This window comes from Pristiophorus japonicus, chromosome 20, assembly GCF_044704955.1.
Source record: "Pristiophorus japonicus isolate sPriJap1 chromosome 20, sPriJap1.hap1, whole genome shotgun sequence".
Classification (NCBI taxonomy): Eukaryota; Metazoa; Chordata; class Chondrichthyes; family Pristiophoridae; genus Pristiophorus; species Pristiophorus japonicus.
The window spans coordinates 31447974-31473595 of record NC_091996.1 but is presented as its reverse complement, the minus strand read 5'-3'; the positions used below and the strand labels follow the sequence as shown (position 1 = coordinate 31473595).

Sequence of the window (25622 nt, the reverse complement as noted above, 5' to 3'; positions counted from 1 at the left end):
GAACTGATCCAGAGTCAATGGAATGTTGGAAAATGACTGTCAATGCATCCGCTATTTCCAAGGCCACCTCCTTAAGTACTCTAGGATGCAGTCCATCAGGCCCTGGGGATTTATCGGCCTTCAATCCCATCAATTTCCCCAACACAATTTCCCGACTAATAAAGATTTCCCTCAGTTCCTCTTCCTTACTAGACCCTCTGACCCCTTTTATATCCGGAAGGTTGTTTGTATCCTCCTTAGTGAATACCGAACCAAAGTACTTGTTCAATTGATCCGCCATTTCTTTGCTCCCCGTTATGACTTCCCCTGATTCTGACTGCAGGGGACCTACGTTTGTCTTCACCAACCTTTTTCTCTTTACATACCTATAGAAACTTTTGCAATCCGCCTTAATGTTCCCTGCAAGCTTCTTCTCGTACTCCATTTTCCCTGTCCTAATCAAACCCTTTGTCCTCCTCTGTTGAGTTCTAAATTTCTCCCAGTCCCCAGGTTCGCTGCTATTTCTGGCCAATTTGTATGCCACTTCCTTGGCTTTAATACTATCCCTGATTTCCCTAGATAGCCACGGTTGAGCCACCTTCCCCTTTTTATTTTTACGCCAGACAGTAATGTACAATTGTTGTACTTCATCCATGCGGTCTCTAAATGTCCAAGTAGAGCACTTGCTTTGGGAGGCTCGTGTCTGGCATGCGAACAATGTGGCCTGCCCAGCTGATCAAGCATGGTCAGTGCTTCAATGCTGGGGATGTTGGCCTGGTCAAAGACGCTAATGTTGGTGCGTCTGTCATCCCAGGGGATTTGTCGGCTCTTGCGGAGACATCGTTGGTGGTATTTCTCCAGCGACTTGAGGTATCTACTGTACATGGTCTATGTTTCTGAGCCATACAGGAGGGCGAGTATCACTACAGTCCTGTAGACCATGAGCTTGGTGCAGTTTTGAGGGCCTGGTCTTCAAACACTCTTTTCCTCAGGCGGCTGAAGGCTGCACTGACGCACTGGAGGCGGTGTTGGATCTCGTTGTCAATGCCTGCTCTTGTTGATAGGAGGCTCCCAAGATATGGGAAATGGTCCACGTTGTCCAGGGCCGCGCCACAGATCTTGATGACTGGGAGAGAGTGCTGTGCGGTAAGGACAGGCTGGTGGAGGACTTTTGTCTTGCTGATGTTTAGCGTGAGGCCCATGCTTTTGTGCGCCTCAGTAAATACGTTGACTGTGTCCTGGAGTGGGAGCCTCTGTATGCGCGCAGACGCAGGCATGGTCCGTGTACTGTAGCTCAACTACAGAGGTTGGGGGTGGTCTTGGACCTGGCCTGGAGACGACGAAGGTTCTGTAGTTTAGTTCCACTCCAGCGGGGAGCTTGTTGACTGTGAGGTGGAGCATGGCAGCGAGGAAGATTGAGAAGTGGGTTGGGGTGTTGATGCAGCCCTGTTTGACCGCGGTCCGGACGTGGATTGGGTCTGTAATGGATCCGTTTGGTAAGGATCACGGCCTACACTTCGTTGTGGAACAGACGGAGGATGGTGATGAACTTTTGGGGGCATCCGAAACGGAGGAGGAAGCTCCATAGACCCTTGTGGTTGACAGTGTCAAAGGCCCTTGTAAGGTCGAAGAAGGCCATGTATAAGGGCTGGTGCTGTTCCCTGCATTTTCCCTGCAGCTGTCGCGCTGCAAAAATCATGTCTGTTGTGCCCCGAAGGGGACGGGATCCGTACTGTGACTCCAGGAGGAGCTCCTCAGCCACAGGGAGAAGACGGTTGAGGAGGACTCTAGCGACGACTTTCCCAGTGGCTGATAACAGGGAGATTCCTCTGTAGTTGCCGCAGTCGCAAACCAATATAAAGCAGTCCGCTCTGGTAAATTAGGAAAAACAATTTTGATTTGCCACATGACCAAAATTCTTGGAGAATTCAAAAAAAGGTAATTTTTTAAAAAAAGTCAGGAGAAAGAACTGAGTCATCTTGACAAGGGCTTGAAGTAATTTAAGAATTAAACTGGTTAAATAGCCTCTGTTAAGAATGCAGTTCGGGCACAGGTTGCCCTGAAAGGTTACCCTAATCATTGTCATAGTCCTCAAAAAAGGTTTGCTAGGGTCTTTATGGAGAATATCTTAAAAGGTGGAAATTTTGAACTCTAAATCATCAGGTTCAGGGTCCTTCGAGGAGAATCCTAGTACTAGATGTTGCAAAACATATATTCTAGCCATTTAACAGAGGTTTTCATGGCTCTAAATAGCTTTCTTCAATAACATGAATGGGTGTGGGAGGCAGAGGCGCAAGGTTGGATTCATAGTGCACAAAAACTGCCAGTTATTTCTTGTATCTGTGGTCAAAAACCTATAACTTCACAAGAATATTCCCCCATAACTTTCTTAGTGAGTTATCATGTGACAGGCTTTTCCACTCCTTATTCTCCAACTTTTCTCGATTAAAAAGATCCAGATGATGATAAAAAGTAAAATATTAAATGCAATAGTTATGAAAGGAGTAAATAGGGCATATACATTATAAAGCAGGTGGATACCATCACTTAAGTATAACATGTTTCCTTGTAGCGCAGGCAGCGGAAAGAGCAGCGGCAAATAAGTCCCACCCACCCCTTCCCTCAACGACTATCTGTCCCACCTGTGACAGAGTCTGTGGCTCTCGTATTGGACTGTTCAGCCACCAAAGAACTCACCTCAGGAGTGGAAGCAAGTCTTCCTCGATTTCGAGGGACCGCCTATGATGATGAGTGTCCCCGATCAAGCCAACATCCCCAGCATCGAAGCACTGACCACACTTGACCAGCTCCGTTGGTCGGGTCACATTATTCACATGCCTGACACAAGACTCTCAAAGCAAGTGCTCTACTCAGAACTCCTACATGGCAAGCAAGTCCCAGATGAGCAGAGGAAACGTTTCAAGGACACCCTCAAAGCCTCCTTGATAATGTGCAACATCCCCACCGACACCTGGGAGTCCCTGGTCCAAAGTGGAGGAAGAGCATCCGGGAGGGCGCTGAGCACCCAGAGTCTTGTCACCGAGAGCATGCAGAAACTGAGCGCAGGCAGAAGGAGCGTGCAGCAAATCAGTCCCATCCCACCTTTTCCTTCAACCACTGTCTGTCCCACCTGTGACAGAGACTGTAATTCTCGTATTGGACAGTACAGTCACCTAAGAACTCACTTTTAGAGTGGAAGCAAATCTTCCTCGATTTCGATAGACTGCCTACGATGATGAGATGTACAGATGCCAGTAAAACTATGTACTTCCATTAACAGCTTCTCACTGCACCATCCTTTCTGGACTTTATGAATAATGAAATAATATTTTTCGCAGCAATAGTCACTTTGTCTTCAGTATATAGCCATGGCAGAACCAGAATTTGTGAAAGATAATTAGATAAAAAAAACAATTGAAAACAATTAGAATTGATGCGAAATGTTCAAATAATGATAGCACTGTGTGCCCATGTGATGACTTCAACTGGGCCAAAATAGAATTAAATAAATATGCCACAAAAGCTGAAGGAGCAATCTTTTAGCCATGGTATTAGAACTATAATGAACACTGAGGCAAGTCAAGAAATCTCTGGACTGTTGCTTACAAATATGATGCAGCAAAAATTGTTTATGCCCAATGGACATAAATAAATGAATGCTCCACCTCCATGCTGTATCAATCCTAACATAGATTAAATGAGATTGACAAGCATATATTTATCCACAAAATTGCATAAAATGTCTTGAGCAGCTAAAATGATTGAACTTAAACAGTTATGGAAAAGGCTATTGGCAAGTCTTCTGAATTTGAGGCATCGCTTGTGAAGTTTTTTTTAAACTTTTATTCCTTAGTTCTCTGTTTCACTTTCAAGTGTTTGGAATCAAAATTCACAACTCACCAGGCTGCTCCAAGCCTTAAAATGAAAAGGATTCCCCAACTTAAAGCAAAAACTATCAGCCGGTTTCCCTCTTTAGAAATATAAAATAATCAATAGGTTAAATGGGACTATTTTTAAGTTTACAGTTTTGTTTTAAGAGAGGACTTTTTGCTTTCTTTCTGTACTTAAAACTACTACCCAAATGTAATTTTCAATAATAAAAGTCCTAAATTTCTCTCAAAATTTGGAATGGAAATGTGGATCCAGCATTATGCTTCTTTGCTTCCAGGCAGGTCCTCTGAATGAGCACAATCTTTTATTCCTAATGTGCAGAATACTGAATGCTGAGAATTTTCTGAAGAATATAACTTGTTGCCTGCTTGCACTCAGATTAGGACACGTGAACTGTTCTCCTGCATTTGTGCACCTCCCACATTCACATTCTGTTTGGTTATCAGCCTCAAATGCAATGACAGAAATTTAAGCAAGTTTAAAAATGTGAGTATTATGCAAAACAACAGATGGTAAGGGGATTGACTACAAAGGTGGAATCATGTTCCTTGTTGGTTTTGGGCTTGTATATGTCTAACTAGCACAGCTACACATGGACATTCTGGCCTCAAATCAACTTGGGACTGCACGTACTACAGGAGGTCATTCATAGTTTTACATATAATCCGAATATTTCATATGGCTTACAGCTGATGTGCAAAAAAGGCTTTGGCACCCTCCTGTGCCACACAGCCTGGGAAGGGTTTCTTTGTACTAGATTATGAATAAACACAAGTTATCTCACGGGTGATGGTGAGGCAGGCTAGTTTTTTTTCAAAACAGATATTTACTAATTCCTTCCTTGAACCGACTGTACGAGTAATCATTCTGTCAGTCTGGTCTATTTTTTGGATCTCTGAAAATGAACAATGCTCGTTTGCTCACAATTTTTGCTTTTCAAAAATCTGCGCTGGTTAAAGAGTCACTAATCCGAATTACTCGGCCTTAATAAGGTCCCATGTACATTTAATTCTACCCATTTTGTTGAAAAAAAATCTCAAGCAAACATCTCAGGAAATTATACGTATCTTTTAAATAAAAGCAGAAATATGTTACTTTCATTATGCCACTTTCTATCAGCTACTCAGTTTTCTATTGGGTTGCAATATGTAGTTTCACATTCTCTGATAGAATCTATATTGACACATTAGGTTAAAGTAACTTTTACACATTAATGAAACAACAAAAAAAATCTGTTGGCAACACTAGGAATATATGAAAGGTTTTTGACAAAGTCTGCCATAGCCCCAACAGCGTACTTTACAAACATTAAAAGAGGGACATGATACCATGTGACTTGAAACATCTTGTTGTTCAGTCACATTACGGATGTATTTTAAAATGGATCGCAGATATTACTTGTGAACATGATCTTAAACATTCGTTACTACATCTCCAAATGTGGTGCTTCTCAACACCCGATCGAGAGATTTATTGGGGATTTGCTGTAACAGGTAGGTGTTGCATGCCCAGTGTAATGGTGACAGTTGTGGGTGAATGTACTAATTCATCTAATTGTACAGAAATCTGTTTCTGTCCGGCTGGAACATCAAAGTTCCAAAAAGATAGTTCACTGTTTTTATTTCAAATCGTTACAGCTTTATTTAGGCCTGTTAGGTATATTCTCTATAAATAAGTGTTGCGATTTCTTTTATTATGTCATCAGTGTCTTCTACTTTAGTGGCAGTTTTAAAGCGTGACACACTTTGGTCATTTACTTATTCGGCTAAATAAAAAGTTGGTACAGGTACAACACTTTTTATTATCAAATAGGACAAAACTTATAAAGTGAATAAAACGCAGACTAATTGAACATATTTACAGCACTAGCTTGTTTTTGCCACTTTTAGGTCATCTCAGTATTCATCGTAGCTAGAACAGCATTTGTGTATAAGAGTACAAATTCTAAGGTAATTTTTAGATTTTTCTTCCACAAAAAATGCAATGAATGAAGACACATTGGCCCCACTATTTATAGAGAGATGAGGAAGGCGCAGGTAAAACCCGGCTAGACCGGGGATGCAGAGGTTCTGCCGAATTCAACCGGAATCCTGCTGATATCACAGGAGGGAGTGAGGGATCAGGGCTTTGGGGCGGGGGTCGACCATCGAGGGAGGGAGGGAGTGAGGGAATCAGGGCTTTGGGGCGGGGGTCGACCATCGAGGGAGGGAGGGAGTGAGGGATCGGGGCTTTGGGGCGGGGGTCGACCATCGAGGGAGGGAGAGAGGGAGTGAGGGGATTGGGGCTTTGGGGCAGGGGTTAACCATCGAGGGAATGAGGGATCGGGGCTTTGGGGCGGGGGTCGACCATCGAGGGGAGGAGGGAGTGAGAGATCGGGGCTTTGGGGCGGGGGTCAACTATCAAGGGGGGGAGGGAGAGAGAGATCGGGGCTTTGGGGCTGGGGTCGACCATCGAGGGGGAGAGGGAGAGAGATATCGGGGCTTTGGGGCTGGGGTCGACCATCGAGGGGGAGAGGGAGAGAGAGAGATCGGGGCTTTGGGGCTGGGGTCGACCATCGAGGGGGAGAGGGAGAGAGATATCGGGGCTTTGGGGTACGTGGGAGAAAGGCCACGAATGCCGAGGGGAGGCTGAAGCTTTCCTCGAGCGACTGGGAGGAGTACTCTGGGAGGAGTACTCCTGGTCCACCTGGCCCAGAAGGAGTGCTTTAAAAGGCACTTCCCTCCTGGAGCCAGCAGCTCCTGCCTCCCTTTTACTGCTGGGTTCCCGAGCACTGGGAAACCTGCGCGACAACTGTTACATTTAAATCAGGCTCTCAATTGCACTATGGGAGACTGATTTAAATATGTTAATGAAGTGTCCTGCTTCCAAAGCAGGACACGTGCATGACACAGAACCCGCCGCCGTAAAATCAGCAGCGGGTTGGGGACATGTTTTCCAAATTAAAATTTTTAACATCCTCCTTCCCTCCGCACAACCCTCACCCGCCTGTCGTTGGCGGGGGTGGGGGGAGAGGGGGGGGTTAAAATCAAGACCATTGTATAGTTTTATGCTGATATTCTCCAATGTAAAATGTCAAAATAACAAGCTATGGAACAGAATTTTTATTTCTTCTGATCAATCATGCAGGTAGTATATATGTGAGTAGTATTTAGATTCTTCGGTCATTTAAATATAAACTTTGTTTAGCATCTTACCAGCAATAGTCCAATAGGTGTGGAGGGAGGACAGGAATGTAAACATGCTGCCAATACATCGGGTATAGCATAGCTGACGACCCGTGGATACAGGCTGTTAACTGGAAGAGAGAAGAAAAATTGCTCATCAAATCAGACATAGTTAAATTAACATTCTAAGCAGAAACTGACTTTCATAATGAAGTAGACTGCTTCCTGCTGAGTTCATGTGAGGTGAAATCTTCTGACTGATGATACTATCTGGTGATTTTTAAATTTGAACAAACAATTACATATTTTAAAACTACCAATAAATTAAATAATCAGCACAGACAGAAAACACAGAACAAAACATACATTTCTAAAATAAATATTAAAATCATCCTGACTGTGTGCTAACAGCTTCAGTGAATACTCCAACATGTATTATGCTGAAATGGGGGCCTCGCACTGATTAAAACACCATACTTGGTTCTGTTCCTGTCAGATAATTAAGCTCTATCCTCAATATCAGCACTGAATCTTCTGGATCAGCCACTGAGGCCTGAATAACTGACATGTTGCACTGCATACGGGATAATGATCAGGCATCTCAGCATTACAGCAAAAGGATTCCTGTACCAACCAACAAATAGACATTGCAAATTTGAGATAAGCAAATTACTCCATTACGAAGTGCCCATGAGATTCTCAGTACAGGTAAAGCCATTCCCTTGCACTGAAGCCTGGTTATAAGTAACTTTTCCTTCTGACTTAACCCATTAGGTCGATCCATGATTGACTGTAATGTACTCTGGCATTCAGTACTACTGAAACCTACAAGTCACATGACCAACATGAAAGATTTACCATTTCAAATTATACAGTAAAGAGTAAAAGCATTTTATGCACTTTCATATGACTGTAAAAACAAATGACCAGACTTCACTTCTTGAAATACTGCAATGACATGAATTACAAGCAAGTACTTAGTCCCTTTATTGCCCTGAATAAAGGTTTTGTTCGTGCTAAATCCAATAGTGTTTGCAATGACACTTATCAGGAGAAATACAACAGAAGACTATATACAGCTTTAGAGCTGGCTTTGCTATAGTTACCAAGTGTTTTTAAAGGATATATGAAATGTAATTCCACACGAGTAGGCTGCCAAACAATTTTATATGCCCAGTGTTGCCAACTTGCTGTCAGCATATCATATGGTTGGTGAAATATTTTGGACCCAGAAGCCATGCTCATGTCACACAACCTTAGCTCACCATGCATCAGTGAGAGTGTCTCTAGCCTTTAAAAAAAAATAGGCAAACAAATCACAAAAATAACATTTTAAGAACTATAATTATAATTTTTTTTAAGTGCAGATTTTAAGGTTGATGTACAGTGATAGTTTACAAAAAACTGATCACTTCCACATAACATTTGAACAGTCATCATAAAAAAATGACTTCGATTTCTGCAGATAGGTATTATGTATAATAAACAGCATGCTTTAAACCCAGGAGTAATTTGCCCTCTTCTCCGAACATTTAATTCGGTTTAAATTAAAACAGTTCGTAATTAGACCTCAGTAGCAATCCTATGTCGGCTGACTCAATCAAAATCAAAGGTTTTGTGCATTATGGCAACTATCAAGAATACAATGAACTCTGCAATGTGTAAACTCATTTTATAGTTCGAGAAAGAGTTCTAAAAATGAACATTTATGTTGTTTTGGAATAGACCACTTCCGTTTCTAGTAATGTCAGTTGCACGTCCCACCTCGACTGATAAATACTTAATTACGGAAAAGAAGTACAGAGAAGTAAAGTCAATAAAATTTACAAATCTCAAATGAAAAATATATATATATTTTTAATGGAGGTTTTCTTTGGTGCCGAACTTAGGAAGTATTTGAATACTCCCTTATGCTATAGAGGTTGCCCCTCCCCTCGCTAAAGATATATCTTGAGAATCTGCAAGTGACAGGGAGGGGGGAGGGGGGGGCGTCAGCACCAAATTACAATCACTCGGCAATTTGGGCTGAGACATCATTTTCAAAACTCAATAATAGAGCTCATGGCTGAATATTTACTTCACGAGTCCAAAAACTAAATGAGAAAGTATTCTTTATTTCAGCAGCTATTGTAGAGAGAAAGTTGTACTTTGAATATATTTAAGGCGGAGATAGACAGATTTTTGAGCGATAGGGGAATAAAGGGTTATTGTTGGGGGAGCTGGCATGGAAGTGGAGTTGAGTCCATTATCAGATCAGCCATGATCTTATTGAGTGGCGGAGCAGGCTCGAGGGGCCGGGTGGCCTCCTCCTGCTCCTATTTCCTATGTTCTTATGTTCTTTGCTGAGCCTCAGCTGGCTCATTGGGAGCACACTCGCCTCTGAGTCAAAAGGTTTGTGCGTTCAAGTCCCACTCCAGGAACTTGAGCACATAAATCTAGGCTGACACTCCAGTGCAGTGCTGAGGGAGTGCTGCACTGTCAAAGGTGCCGTCTTTTGCATGAGACGTTAAAGTCAGGTGGATGTAAAAGATCCCATGGCACTATTTCGAAGAAGAGCAGGGCACTTATCTCGGGTTTCCTGGTCAATATTTATCCCTTAATCAACATAACAAAAAAAAAGATTATCTGGTCATTATCACATTGCTGTTTGTGGGAGTTTGCTGTGCGTAGGCTGGCCGTTGCGTTTCCTACATTACAACAGTGACTACACTTCAAAAGTACTTCAGTGGCTGTAAAGCGCTTTGAGATGTGTGGTGGTCATGAAAGGCGCTATATGAATGCAAGTCTTTCTTTTTTCCTACTGTAAAACCACACATAGATCAAAAATAGGTGTTGTCATCATAAGGCAGTTAAAAATGGTAAAGTCACAGCAGTAACTGCAGAGGCAAAAATACCTCCAGTTACTAGCTTATCACACCATGTTCTTTTTTCAATGGTATATATCAAAAAGAGCTGAAGAATCTTAGTCGGTTTCATTGCACCTTTCATGTGTAAATTCTTGTTGCAATAATTTCAACATTACACACTAATTCTACCATTTCACTCAAGAACATTATGAAGAAGACTGTGCAACAATACTTTTGTAACAGCAAAATTTGCCCACAGCTTCCTGCAGAGAGAGAACTGCTAGGAGCTTGTGTGATGGACCATGAAACTAAAGAGATTCGGTATACTCTCCAGACATCTGCAAAAGTTGACAGTGTTTCCTGCAAGCCTCAAAACACACAAGGCGCTGACTGTTCAATCACTGTCATTTATTCATAATGTTACTTGTGATCTTAAGGACACAGCTGACCGTATATGCAACTACTGGGTACTTCAGGTCACACTTTTTGAAACAAAAGCAGACAACCTTGAGCTACGAGAGGTTTTTTTTATTCTCAACATGCTCACTGCATTCAAGTGCAGCAGAATTTATCAAAATTTAATCTGAACAGAATTATAAATTCAATACCTGAAAAATGTTAATGAATTTAAAAGGAAAAAAGCTCCATGTATTACCATTCAGTGACCATTCAATTTATTTTAAAAGTAGCACTGTTACTAATTTTAGATCTTATTTTTCTACATTACAACAGTGACTGCACTCCAAAAGTACTGCATTGGCTATAAAGCGCTTTGAGATGTCCGGTGGTCATGAAAGGCGCTATATAAATGCAAGTCTTTCTTTCTTATTCTTTATCAGACAACGAGGATCATTTCATCACTAAACAGCTCAATGTATTACTGACTTACAAGTAGCCTTATTCCTGACCATTTGTCAGCTTTATTAATCTGCATCTTCATTCATAAGGTGTAGATCTTTTATTTATATTTTTACACCTTTTTGTTAAATGACCATTGTTCTTTTAGATTTGTGAGGTTATACACCCAATTGTTCATTGCTAATAGCCTGTTGCAGCAACTCATCCCAACATGTTGCCAAGCATTATCCAATTGGAAACCATAGGGAGGAAGGGATCTGGGAATAGAATAGGAATATCTTGTACATTTAGTATACACAGGGTCAGTGTATGATTTGCAGGCTTACATTTAATAAGGGAAACAGTACATTTTCTAAATGATCATTGTAGCCTTCCGAGTCCTGCACTGTTTGAAACTCCGGTAGGTTCTATATAACTGCCTCATATCCTGGAAGGTTCTTTGTCACTTAGAATTACCTTAATTGGACAATAGCATCCGGAAAAGCATCTGTTAACTCAACATGAAAGCAATCCACCATCCAACTTCAAGCTCCCATCAAAACACCACTGAGAAATGTATTTTTAAACAAAAAATAGTGCTTAGTAGAAGACTAACAGCAGTAATACAATCACAGGGTGCAGGTGATAAAATAAACATTTACGCTTCAGTCTTGACTTTTATGACAATTTGAAGTGCCATGTAATGCACTCAAACAGTTTTAGTATCCTCCAAAACCTTGCTATCAATATATTAGAATGGTGTGTCGTGGGCTTGTCTGAAGAGAAAAGGTGGTAAAAAAAAATTCAGAAAAATATTTTGAGCAATCTGATGACTTCATTTTCTTCTTTTATTGGTAAAAATTCCTTTATGCTTACTGAGTTCTGATTTGTTGCTATTCTAGCATCATAAATTTTGAACTTCATGCCAAAATTGTGACACCAAAGTGTGTGCTTGAGCATGACACAGGAAGTGTGATGTAATCTTAAGCTGTCATACCATTTAAAATATATTAAATTAAAAGATATAGCTATCTATAATAGATTAAAATGCTTGCATCTGTGCACATTTCCTGTCTACAAAACCTTGCTTCGGTTGCTACACTCATACTTTTGTGCCACACTTTAGTGTCAACTTTAGCCATTATAATTCTTATGTCCACATTTATAATAGAAACTTCCTATGTAAACTTGTCATGCTGCAGTCTTATATTCTTGCCAGTGGTGGCGCCATAGCATTTGCTCTTTCATCTCCTAGCTCCTTAGCTTGTACTGCATGAAATCTTTTATGTTCCAACAAACTATTTCCCCGCTTCTAAAATTGGCACATTTTTTGATATTTAACCATATTATAATATAAAATCAAAATATTATAGAAAAACAAGGTTAGCAAGCATTAACTTTAAAATGTGGACTGAATTATGTCTACGGACCTTGGTCTAATTAACCCACTTCACCTGAAGACACTTGGGGAGAGAAATTGGCCAGCCTTGCGCACGTTTTTTTGGCGATATTTCGCCATTTTTGCCGGTAAACGGTGTTCGTCAAAATTGGCCAAAGTTAACAACTGGCGGTTTTAAAATATCGGCGAAAAGCGGATGGACGACGTGCAACACCAAAAAAAAGCGATCGCTTAAAATTGGCCGTTCGGCGCAATCCGTACAACATCGCCTGAGAAAAGCCTGCGTTGAAGCCCCATAAACAGCGGGAGGTATGAAGACCTACAAAAAAGATAAGTTGAAGTTTTTACTTTTTAATTGTTTTTCAGCAATTCATTAGTTAAGTGTAAAGTGAATGTTTTCTGATGTATTTATTTATTTATTTTGTGTGTTTTCTCCCCTCCCAGGGCCTATTTTTTGGCAGTGATAGGCCTCGGGCTAAAGTTGGTGAGGACCGTAGTTTCCAACGCGAATCCTCGTGCAATGTCGACTTTTACCGTCGGGCGCATTTATTTTGCCAATTTTACCCCCTTAAAAAATGACGACGTTTTTAGTGATATTTTTTCCAAACAATGGCGGGAAAAAAACAATCGCCAAAAGCTGAATTTCTAGCCCCAAGTCTTCAATCCTCACATGTAATACCATGGGATTGACTAACATATCTACATTTCATAGAGATATTATACACACACAGCGACACCAAAGATGTGTCAGTCCCCTGTAAAATGCAGCAAAAACTATATTTTTTTTTACTGCAGTTCAAATTGTGTGGGTCCAATGCAGGAACCTTTCCTATCATTATCTACTGTGGCACCGCCTGCTGGCAAATAAAGCAGAATTAACAGTGAAAACTGAGTAAAACTGCTCCCAAAACCTTTAAATAGAATAATTCAAGTTGGAATATTTCAAGGCTATAACACATCACATATTTGAAATTACACTGACATTCTGTTCAAGCTTCACTCTTGCATAGTATGACATAATTTCAATCCGTCAACATTTTACCACTCTAATCTATATGAAATTGGTTAAATTACGCAATATAATTTTTTTCTATTCCCATAAAAAATTATTACATTATTAATTTTAGAAAAAATGTGAACTGAATGTCAGTAAAGGTCACTTTTGTTCAGCTACAATGTGACATATAGAGTGACCCATCAAAACCTCACAGGAAATAAACAGAAAATCACTTGGTGTAAATTTTGCCCAAAGTATCTAGTCATTATGAATATTCATCAAGGGGTAATTATTAATCTCTTTCAATTCCATCAAAGATATTTCGCCTCCGAGGGGTCACTACACTGAGTCCAATGAAGGGAGTTCATTTTATTAGCAAACTGGATGCACAAAATCAACAGAGGAACACAATTTACGCAATACATAAATCTTGTATAGAAATTCTTGTGCAAGTTGAGTAGCTGTATATTTCTTTACCAAAATAAATTCCCAACCCCCAATTTAATAACAAAATGCCTAAATTATTAATCCACATAATTGCACACTTCAAGAAGTATTACTTCTACTTTGATTCATTTAAAATTCTGCAAACCATTTGCAAGCTCTTTTAAAAATAAACTACTATTGCTATTTACATTCAATTTGCTTGCTCTGGAAACCAATATATTATACATTATTATGCACTGAACTACCAACATCTCACTTTTCGACCCAATATAATGAGTTGCTGCTGTACCCAAAATGCTGCTGTTTAAAATTCTCATCCTTGTTTTCCAATCCCTCCTCATCTCTGTAACCTCCTCCAGCCCTAAAACCCTCAGATATCTGCACTCTTTCAATTCTGGCCTCTTGCCCATCTTCGATTTTAATCGCTCCACCATTGGTGACCGTGCCTTCAACTGCCAAGGGCCTAAGCTCTGGAATTCCCTCTCCACCTCTTTCCTCCTTTAAGACGCTCCTTAAAATTGACCTTTTTGACCAAGCTCTGCTGTAATATCTCATGTGCCTCGATGTCAAATGTTGTTTGATAATGCTCCTGTGAACCACTTTGGCACGTTTTACTACATTAAAGGTGCTATATAAATGCAAGTTGTTGTTGATGTTATATCAGAATTCAAATAGGTTATACAATTTTGTAATTTTTAAATTCATAATCCACATTCTATTAATTCAATGAAGGAGGGAGATTTACCACTTCTCTAGCATCAATGGTAAGTACGGGTAAGATTAGTTATATTGTATAGCATAGAGAAATGTCAAGTTGTGAGGTTCTGGAAGAAAATAGATGCTAATTTATCCAACTTCACAACCTTACTTTGAATCGCTGTAATTACTTCTACCATGAAAAGACAAACTGATTACTTTCCTGTTTATAGCAACAGGGCTCAACATTCTAAACATTTTCAGTGCCATTATCAACACCTATGATTATGGCTAGTTAGCTCAGATCCTCAGAGAGTTAAGATACTAATTTTCACATGCCCATTCTAGCCTTGATGAACATTACATGGAGACGTTTAAGAAACACTAGAATTAGAATAAGCCCAACATTTTAGGTCAGGACACAGTTTTAAAAACCGTGCCTTGCTCATTAGGACCAAAGTAAACCATTGCCACATAACACAACAGTTATGTTATTTTCCAGTAACATACCAATAATAATATTTCTGTAACCTTCCATCCTGTCTAGTAAAATCTGCTGCAGTTTTCAGAAGAGATTCCACAACAAAATAAAACGTCAAACTAACAACTGAGGATGTATATATTTAAAAAATTGTAGTATTGAACGCGAGGCATCAGGTATAACACAGACGGAGTTCAGAGGATATTCACAAACTGCTCTTCTGAGGCATGACATCTGAACCCATCAAGTGAATATTGTAACAATTCAACCCGAATGTTATTTTTAATGTGGGAGGAAAGCCTTTTGGTAATACACACCAATAATTTAAAAAATCAATATTTAATGTTAAGTAACTACCTTTCAGTTTCTGATAGTCCTTAACTGGACCCTCATACTTGAGGCAAGCAAAAATTTAAAAGCACACCACCATTCAGATTTCAGGAAGTAGAGATTATATAAAATAAATTATATACATAAAATTCAGCTCTTAATGCATTAGCCAGTTTATGGTAATAAATTAGTGGCTCTCCTGTGCTCCACGGAGAGTTAAAACAAAGCAAATTTCCCTCAAACTGCAGTTGTGATGCTATAGGGATAGGTATAAGGATCTGCAGCGTCTGGTGTTTATGAATCAACATCGAGTGGTAGAATCTGCAGCTGGTGATGGCCAAATAAGGAATGGACAACATACATAGCAAATGGAATACATTACTAGTTGATCTCCTGTGGTGTTGCACACGGGGAATTTAAGCCAAGTATAATCTTCAGGTGAAACAGCATTAGGTGGTGGGGAATAATAGCACTATGGCACACATATATATTTTACTGGTCATTTTAAAGTAATATATTGCCATTATTTTTTAGAATTCCATTATAAATTCCTGTGTCTACATTTGTAATAGAAACTGTGCATATAAACCGGTCATACTATAATTCCACAGGTAATCATATGAGTGGTGGTTTTGCAGCATTTCTATTGGGGGGGGGGGCGGTGTTATTATAGTTGACAAGTTTACTTGTGCGGTTGTGAGTCTATATAACCCTTGAGACCTCAGTTAGAGCACTATATGAGTATCTGAAAGAACCTAAAAAATTGGCGGAAAAAAATAAACTGAAGGAAAAAAATAAAGCAAAAAAATTGCCCAAAATTTAAAAAAAACATGACAACTAGAGGCTTTGAAACATGTTGAGGATGATCAGAGACCTGTTCCTGGAAATTTTCAGAGCCTGTAGCTGCCATGTGGTTGATAATCTGGCCACAAAGCCACCTTGCAGATTGCAAAATTACACCAAGACAAGTTTACTTTGGCAAAACACATTATAAATAGACATAGGAACTTAGAATGGGAAAATGTGACACAAAAAATGAGAGGTGGTCAGATGGTGGAGACAGGCATGCAATCATAAGGTTTTCGACATATTGTAGATAGATGTCTGAAAATAAATGCAAATTTTAAATATTTCCCACATTTTATAAATAACTTTATATCTCGTTACGTCCTGTGCAGCGGAGTATTCCCAAGCTTCTATCAATTCATTTTGTAATTCAGCAGTACATGATGTGCAACAGTGCATAAGTTGACTTGCATATCAATTTTTTTTTATTGGATTCTGTGTAGAGGTGCTTAGCCGGTGCAAATTAAATCAGAAACTCAGCTTGTGGGTAAGGATGAGCATGCCTCATCAGCCTTGAGTGCGTATTAATATACCAGCATGTTATACAACCAGGTTGGTGTGCAAGCAGCAGTATAAATGCTTGTGCTCATAATGATCAAGTTGCACTGTAAATGCACCCGACATCATTCTTATCTCTTCTTTCATTGTGTCCCTCTACACTCCTTCATTCTCTTTCTTCATTTCTTTCACTTAAATCTCTCTCGGTATTTATTTCTGTTTGTCTCACACTCTCTGCCTTCACTACTGTCTCTCGCCCCCTGGTATTTTACTTACTTTTTTCTCTTTCCTTTCTTGCTCTTCTGTTTTCAACTCCCTCTGCCTTTACAGCTGTGGGCAGTTAAAGGCAGCAGCAATCAGACCCAAGCGAGTAGCCAAGTTAGAGGCACCAGCAGTTGATTGAAGTGCGCAAGTGAGAGGTGGCCTTCATATCTGAGGCATGAAGGTATACCCTCAAGCTGAGGTCAAATTGGTTGTGCCACGATGAGCCATCCTCCTTCACTCTCACATCCAATACAGAGTCACAGATAATGAGGGGAAAAGCGCTCATCTCTGCAAAACCTGATGGTCGAAACAGTGATCTGCCAGTGGGATTTGACTCACACTTCGAGTTACTACTCCAGCACTAGAACCTCATTACCTTACCCAATCTAAAACTAAGACACTGTTTAAAATTCTGATGGGTTTAGACAGGTTAGATGCAGGAAGAATGTTCCCAATGTTGGGGAAGTCCAGAACCAGGGGACACAGTCTAAGGATAAGGGGTAAGCCATTTAGGACCGAGATGAGGAAAAACTTCTTCACCCAGAGTGGTGAACCTGTGGAATTCTCTACCACAGAAAGTTGTTGAGGCCAATTCACTAAATATATTCAAAAAGGAGTTAGATGAAGTCCTTACTACTAGGGGGATCAAGGGGTATGGCGAGAAAGCAGGAATGGGGTACTGAAGTTGCATGTTCAGCCATGAACTCATTGAATGGCGGTGCAGGCTAGAAGGGCTGAATGGCCTACTCCTGCACCTATTTTCTATGTTTCTACACAAGTCTCATGGAGAGACATGTTATCCAACAACCCAATCTGACTATTTTCATTTGTGTTTTGTGAGGGAATTGGAGAGAATGGAGAAATGACCTGTTCCAGCAGATGAGTAATCTGTTGAGGACAAGGTCTGTGTACTTTGCTCCTGAAACGATATTTTTTACGCAGTGTTCTTATTAAGGCCCCAAGTTTCCACATGATTTGCTCCTGATTTTTAGGAGCAACTGGTGTAGAACGGAGTATCTTAGAAATCGGAATTCTCGTCATTTAGTTTGCTCCAGTTTCAGTCAATTAGAACAGTTTCACTTTGGAACAGAATTTTTTTTTCCAAAAGAGGGCGTGTCCGGCCACTTACGCCTGTTTTCAAAGTTTCGTGAGTGAAAACTTACTCCAAACTAACTTAGAATGGAGTAAGTGAAGATTTTTGTACGCTTGAAAAAACCTTGTCTACACTTTAGAAAATCAGGCGTAGGTTACAAGTCAGGCGTAGGGAATGGGGGGGGGGTGGGGGGGGGGGAGTTTAAAGGGAAGTTTACAAACATTAAACACTTCAGTTTTACAAATAAAGAGCCATCATCAATAATAAATGATAAATACATCAATAAATCAACCAATAAATCAATCAAAAAAAATTAATAAGAAATAATTTTTTTTAAATCAATAAAACAAAACATTTTCTACTTACCGACTGCAGCACCAGGAGCCCTCCAACAGCGTGCTGGAATGCCCCCCCAGTGTGTCTCTGTCAGTGTCTCTATCTCTCTGTCTGTCTGTGTGTGTCTCTCATTCTCTGTCTGTCAGTGTCTGTGTTTCTGACAGCGAGGGGAGGGGGAGAAGGGGGATGGGGGAGAAGGGGGAGGGATGGGGGAGAAGGGGGAGGGATGGGGGAGAAGGGGGAGGGATGGGGGAGAAGGGGGAGGGATGGGGAGAAGGGGGAGGGATGGGGAGAAGGGGAGGGGGGTTGGAGAAGGGGAGATGGGGGGGGAAAGGAGATGGGGGGGGGGGAAAGGAGATGGGGGGGGGGGAAAGGAGATGGGGGGGGAAAAGGAGATGGGGGGGGGAAAGGAGATGGGGGGGGGGAAAGGAGATGGGGGGGGGGAAAGGAGATGGGGGGGGGGAAAGGAGATGGGGGGGAGAAAAGGAGATGGGGGGGGGAGAAAAGGAGATGGGGGGGGGGGGAGAAAAGGAGATGGGGGGGGGGGAAAGGAGATGGGGGGGGGGGGAAAGGAGATTGTGGGGGGGGGGGAAGGAGAAGGGGGAGGGAGGTTGAACGGGCCGGGCCCGAGACTTCGGGCAGAGCCCGTCCCCAACACCAGATTTACAGGTAGGTGGCGTTGGGTCGGGTCGGGGGGAGCGCGGGTTGGGGGGGGTGGTGGGAGGGAGATCAGTTCGGTTCGGGGGGAGGGAGGGGGAGGGAGGTCAGGTCGGGGGGAAGGAGGTCAGGTCGGATCCAGTCCGGGGGCGGGGGAAGCGGGAGTCGGGTCGGTGTCGGGTCCGGTCCGGAGGCGGGAAGCGGGAGTCGGGTCGGGGGGGGGGGGGGGAAAGCGGGAGTCGGGTCGGTGTCGGGTCCGGTCCGGAGGCGGGAGACGGGAGTTGAGTCGGTGTCGGGTCCGGTCCGGAGGCGGGAGGCAGGAAGCGGGAATCGAGTCGGGTCGGGAGGAAGCAAGAGCTGGCCGTGGGAGGAGCCTTATCCACGCAGCCCCAGTGAGGCCATTTGGCCAGGGCTAGGGGCTGCGTGCTTCGGCCCCTCCCACACAGTTTTGGGCGCCTGGAGCTACTGCACATGCGCGCCCACTGTAGCGCGCATGTGCAGAGGTCCCGGCACTGTTTTCAGCGCAGGGACCTGGCTCCGCCCCCTACAGCTCCTGCTGCGCTGCGCCGAGCTGCAAACGACCTGCAGGGAGCTGGAGAATCTGCAGGGTTTTTTTAGGCGCACTTTGTGGCGCGAAAAACGGGCGTCCAGTTCGGGACTGCGACATTCTAGGCGCGGCTCGAAACTTGGGCCCAAAGAGTCTAAAAGTTCCATCCCCAAGAACTGCCATTTTAGAAAAATTATGGCTTTGCAATTGAAAGCCACAGGTTCAAGCAAGGAAGCAGCTAATGATTAAATTCCCTCAGTTTTAAATCAAGTTTTATAAAACTTTTTTGTTCTTCAAGCGACATACCGAACCAAAATAAAAACTGACATCATCTTGCTCCCCCATCACTGTACTGTTCAGTCCCTGTTGAAGAGAGGTGCTCCTAAATCCAGAGAATCTTTGTGATTCGATTGCTTTTATTGGATTGCATTCCTTTGCTCATTATGGTAAGGATTGTTAATTGTTAGGAAAGGTCTCTTTTTGGGTATTCAGAGAATCGTTGCTGCGGTGTTGTCTGTCCACAGGATAATCCTTTAGCCTTTTTACTGAGGCAGAAAATGACATTAATGCACATCATTCTAGCCTCAATTTCAGTTTGTTATTGCTGAAGGACCATGTGTGCCCACCTGGCTTCTGGCAAAGAGGATGAGATTTGCCATGAACATTAAAGAAAAAGGATTCCATTTCAATGACCCTCAGAGAAGCATCCCTTTTCCTTCTACCATTCGCTCCTTGGTTGGGAAAAGCATGAAATGTCTTCCTTTGGTGCAGCATAGTTTACCAACATAGCTGCATTAAAGACAAAGATGGACCTTCTGGGAATCTTCACATTTTTATCCATAGTTAATGGTATGGAGTTGAGATTGTATATTTCCAATATAGTTTTGTTGGGGCATTAAATAAAACACTGACCATTTACCTGACATAGTGAGTGGAACCATGGCTATTAACATGAGGGATAGAATTTACTCTATTTATCCCAAAGGGACACCTGTATTAGGGGATTTTTGCAGTCGCATAGTCACCACCAACAACTCACATTGATAAATTTTCACTTCAGAACATCCCAAAGAGGAATGGTGGTCACTGAGCAGAACGTCACAGAAAAGTTAGAGGATACAATAAGTATGCTTGAGGAGGTTTTTGAAAGAGGGAGAAATATAGAGCCCAACATTGCCCAAGCCGTTTTTTCAGCGAACTGATCTGAAGCGCACCAACTTTGCGCATTGGAAAGGGTGCCAGAAAAAAGGGGCCCCATCCTGGCCGCTCTTCGGAGTCGTGGCGTGGCGTGCAGTCTGAAGGTGGGGGGGGGGGGGGGGGAGGTGGAGCAACAGGCCAGCACCTGCGCGCATGCTCAGTGAGGGCTGTGCGCATGCTCCTGCCCTCCCAGCGCGTCCTGCGGGCTGTGAGTAGAACCCGATGCTTGGAGCCCCTATCCCCGGCTGAAGGGATGCCCGATCTCACCGCACCCTATCCCAGGCCAAGTGACCTCCCGCACCAGCCGGCCGGCTAAGTGTATGGGGGGTGGGGAGAAAAAGTGTTGGGGAGGGGTGCGGAGAGAGAGAAAGTGTGCTTTTTATACCAGCATCTCTCTCTCTCTCTAGCTCCCGCCCCCCCCACCACCAGCAGCTCGGCCAGCAAATCCGGTAGGATTTACTTCATTTTTATTAGTATTTTAATTGTTTGAGCTTTTCCTTGCAATGTTTGGCGCTTGGTGGTTGAGGTCCTCTCCAGTTCCCTTCCCTCCCCTATCCCTGCCCTAATGTCTGTCAAATGTACGCTGCTTTTTCTTCACTGCCCACAAGGTTTTTCAGAGCTGGCCACATACGCTGACCTAAGTGGATTTGGAGTAAGTTTTTGCTGGCCAAAGTGACATAAATGGCCAAAACTGGCCTAACTGTCTGGGAACGCCCCCTTTTGAGATTTAAAAAAAAAAATGACCTAAAAAAAAATCGTACCTAACTGACTTACTCGAACAAATTTTGGGGGGAAAATAGCATTTTTTAAACTTACGCCAGAGAAAAACTTAATCCAAAAAAATTGATGCAAGTCATGGCCAAAATTGGGCCCACAGGAAGGTGGAGAGATTGAGAGATGATGTTCCAGAGTACAGGAGCATGACAGTTGCAAATTCTTGCACTGATTGCGGAACAGCAGTCGGGGCGAGAACAAGCAGCAATCAGCAGGATGGGGATTTTTCTGCGGGATAAATGTGATGAATGTGCAGGACTTTATTGGGATACGACATGGGCTGCATTTTTATGAATGAGTTGAATTTGTGAAGGATGGAGCTGGGGAGGCCAGCAAGCAAAGGTGGGTTAGGCTGAGAGAATAGCCTGAGGGTGAGGGGAAGGAGGAATCAACACCTATAGCGCAAAGTTTCTGATGTATTCAAACAGAATGGCTTCAACCTTGTCAATGTTCAGCCAAGAAATGACTCCTCATCCGGGATGACAACATAGAATCAGGGGAGATGGTGGACAGATAGACCTGGGCGTCATCTATATACAGGAAACTCTCGTTTATCCGGATACAGATTTAACGGAAAACCTGCCGTAACGGAATTTAAAATATTGCGTCGCCGCTTCTCACTGGCTGGCAGCTCTGCTTGTAGCACTTCGACATACATCATATCCAGATCCTTCTGTTGCAAAATCGCTAACAATTGCACAACGTGACACTCACCACGAGCAAGGACTCAGAAAATCTACCATAAAAATCTAAAAACTGAATACACAAGTTCACCCTCCTCCTCCCTTGCTTTGCTGGTGTGTGTGTGTGTGTGTGTGTGTGTGTGTGTGTGTGTGTGTGTGTGTGTGTACGTGCTGCTGCAGCCGCTGTCTCTGGGAACGGGGACAGTGCCGGCACCGGGTTCCAGGCACAGAACGTAGCCCGGCGAGCGCGCTCCGGAACCCCGGAGCAAGACAATCTCCTCGAGGCCACCTGCAGCCACTCCCAGTGCAGCATTACAGTCCGGGAGAAGTACATGCATTCTGGCAACTCGATCCCTTTTCTTCTGCAGAAACGATTGTTGTGCATGAACCGTTTGCCTTGCACGTTCTCACATTAAAACCACTCAGAACTCGTCTTGCAATTAGTTACTTCAGATGCAGCGACTATTAAGTAGACGATCATTAACATACCCGTGGGAATTTTGATTTCCAATGAGTTGTTAAATATATATACAAATATTAAATTTAAAATGTAAACTCGCCCTATCGGAAAATTAGTTTACCCGAAATTGCTGAATCACGAGCGATCCGGATAAACGAGAGTTTCCTGTATATGGAAGCTGAACTCAAGTTTATGGATGGTGTTGCTAAAGGGCTGCACGCGGATGAAGAATAGGATGGAATTTCTGAGTATGCTGGAGGTGACTGCATGGGAATGAGAGAAGCTATTGCAACAAAATACTCACTGAGTTGGGGCAATGCTCTGCCGTTCACTAAGATCACGGCTGATCTTCTCCCTCAACTCCTCTTTCCTGCAATAGCCCCACATCCCTTGATATCCAAAACTCACTCAATCTCTGTCTTGAATATACAGAACAACCGAGCTTCCACAACCCTCTAGGGCAGAGAATTCCAAAGACTCACTACCCCTCTGAGTGAAGACATTTTTCATCTCAGTCCTAAATGGCCGACCCCTTATTCTGAGACTGTGACCCCTGGTTCTAGACTCCCCAGCCAAGGGAAACATCTTCCCTGCATCTACCCTGTCAAGCCCTGTAAGAATTTTCTTTGTTTCAATGAGTTCACCTCTCATTCTTCTAAACTCTAGAGAATATAGGCCTAGTCTACTCGATCTCTCCAAATAGGACAATCCCCCCATCTCACGAATCAGTCTGGTGAACCTTTATTGCACTCATAAGAACATAAAAATTAGGAACAGGAGTAGGCCATCTAGCCCCTCGAGCCTGCTCCGCCATTCAACAAGATCATGGCTGATCTGGCTGTGGACTCAGCTCCGCTTACCCGCCCGCTCCCCATAACCCTTAATTCCCTTATTGGTTAAAAATCTATCTATCTGGGACTTGAATACATTCAATGAGTTAGCCTCAACTGCTTCCTTGGGCAGAGAATTCCACAGATTCACAACCCTCTGGGAGAAGAAATTCCTTCTCACCTCGGTTTTAGATTGGCTCCCCCGTATTTTGAGGCTGTGCCCCCTAGTTCTAGTCTCCCCGACCAGTGGAAACAACCTCTCTGTCTCTATCTTGTCTATCCCTTTCATTATTTTAAATGTTTCTATAAGATCACCCCTCATCCTTCTTAACTCCAACGAGTAAAAACCCAGTCGACTCAATCTATTATCATCACGTAACCCCCTCATCTCCGGAATCAGCCGAGTGAACCGTCTCTGTACCCCCTCCAAAGCTAGTATATCCTTCCTTAAGTAAGATGACCAAAACTGCAAGCAGTACTCCAGGTGCGGCCTCACCAATACCCTGTACAGTTGCAGCAGCACATCCCTGCTTTTGTACTCCATCCCTCTCGCAATGAAGGCTAACATTCCATTCGCCTTCCTGATTACCTGCTGCACCTGCAAACTAACTTTTTGGGATTCATGCACAAGAACCCCAGGTCCCTCTGCACCACAGCATGTTGTAATTTCTCCCCATTCAAATAATATTCCCTTTTATTGTTTTTTTTTCCCAAGGTGGTTGACCTCACATTTTCCGACATTGTATTCCATCTGTCAAACCTTAGCCCATTCGCTTAACCTATCTAAATCTCTTTGCAGCCTCTCTGTGTCCTCTACACAACCCGCTTTCCCACTAATCCTTGTGTCATCTGCAAATTTTGTTACACTACACTCTGTCCCCTCTTCCAAGTCATCTATGTATATTGTAAACAGTTGTGGTCCCAGCACCGATCCCTGTGGCACACCACTAACCACGGATGTCCAACCCGAAAGGGACCCATTTATCCCGACTCGCTGCTTTTTGTTAGCCAGCCAATTCTCGATCCATGCTAATACATTTCCTCTGACTCCGCGTACCTTTATCTTCTGCAGTAACCTTTTGTGTGGCACCTTATCGAATGCCTTTTGGAAATCGAAATACAGCACATCCATCGGTACACCTCTATTCACCATGCTCGTTATATCCTCAAAGAATTCCAGTAAATTAGTTAAACATGATTTCCCCTTCATGAATCCATGTTGCGTCTGCTTGATTGCACTATTCCTATCGAGATGTCCCGCTATTTCTTCCTTAATGATAGCTTCAAGCATTTTCCCCACTACAGATGTTAAACTAACCGGCCTATAGTTACCTGCCTTTTGTCTGCCCCCTTTTTTTAAACAGAGGCGTTACATTAGCTGCTTTCCAATCCGATGGTACGTCCCCAGAGTCCAGAGAATTTTGGTAGATTATAACGAATGCATCTGCTATAACTTCCGCCATCTCTTTTAATACCCTGGGATACATTTCATCAGGACCAGGGAACTTGTCTACCTTGAGTCCCATTAGCCTGTCCAGCACTACCCCCCTAGTGATAGTGATTATCTCAAAGTCCTCCCTTCCCACATTCCCGTGACCAGCAATTTTTGGCATGGTTTTTGTGTCTTCCACTGTCAAGACCGAAGCAAAATAATTGTTTACGGTCTCAGCCATTTCCACATTTCCCATTATTAAATCCCCCTTCTCATCTTCTAAGGGACCAACATTTACTTTAGTCACTCTTTTCCGTTTTATTTATCGGTAAAAGCTTTTACTATCTGTTTTTATGTTTTGCGCAGGTTTACTTTCGTAATCTATCTTTCCTTTCTTTATTGCTTTCTTAGTCATTCATTGCTGTCGTTTAAAATTTTCCCAATCTTCTAGTTTCCCACTAACCTTGGCCACCTTATACGCATTGGTTTTTAATTTGATACTCTCCTTTATTTCCTTGGTTATCCACGGCTGGTTATCCCTTCTCTTACCGCCCTTCTTTTTCACTGGAATATATTTTTGTTGAGCACTATGAAAGAGCTCCTTAAAAGTCCTCCACTGTTCCTTAATTGTGCACCGTTTAGTCTGTGTTCCCAGTCTACTTCTGCCAACTCTGCCCTCATCCCACTGCCGTCCCCTTTGTTTAAGCATAGTACACTCGTTTGAGACACTACTTCCTCACCCTCAATCTGTATTATAAATTCAACCATACTGTGATCACTCATTCCGAGAGGATCTTTGACTAGATCATTATTTATTATTCCTGTCTCATTACATAGGACCAGATCTAAGATAGCTTGCTCCCTTGTAGATTCTGTAACATACTGCTCGAAGAAACAATCCCGTATGCATTCTATGAATTCATCCTCAAGGCTACCCC

The 25622-nt window shown here is 42.6% G+C and overlaps 1 protein-coding gene across 8 annotated transcripts in view; it reads right to left on the bottom strand.

Moving 5' to 3' along the window:
- Positions 1-25622, bottom strand: part of dennd1a (DENN/MADD domain containing 1A) — a 604632-nt gene that overhangs the window by 257470 nt on the left and 321540 nt on the right. For all 8 annotated transcript variants that reach the window (XM_070862693.1, XM_070862695.1, XM_070862694.1 and 5 more), the window contains exon 10: positions 7065-7165. In XM_070862693.1, the coding sequence (XP_070718794.1) occupies positions 7065-7165 (101 nt within the window). The remainder of the gene's footprint in view (positions 1-7064; positions 7166-25622) is intronic.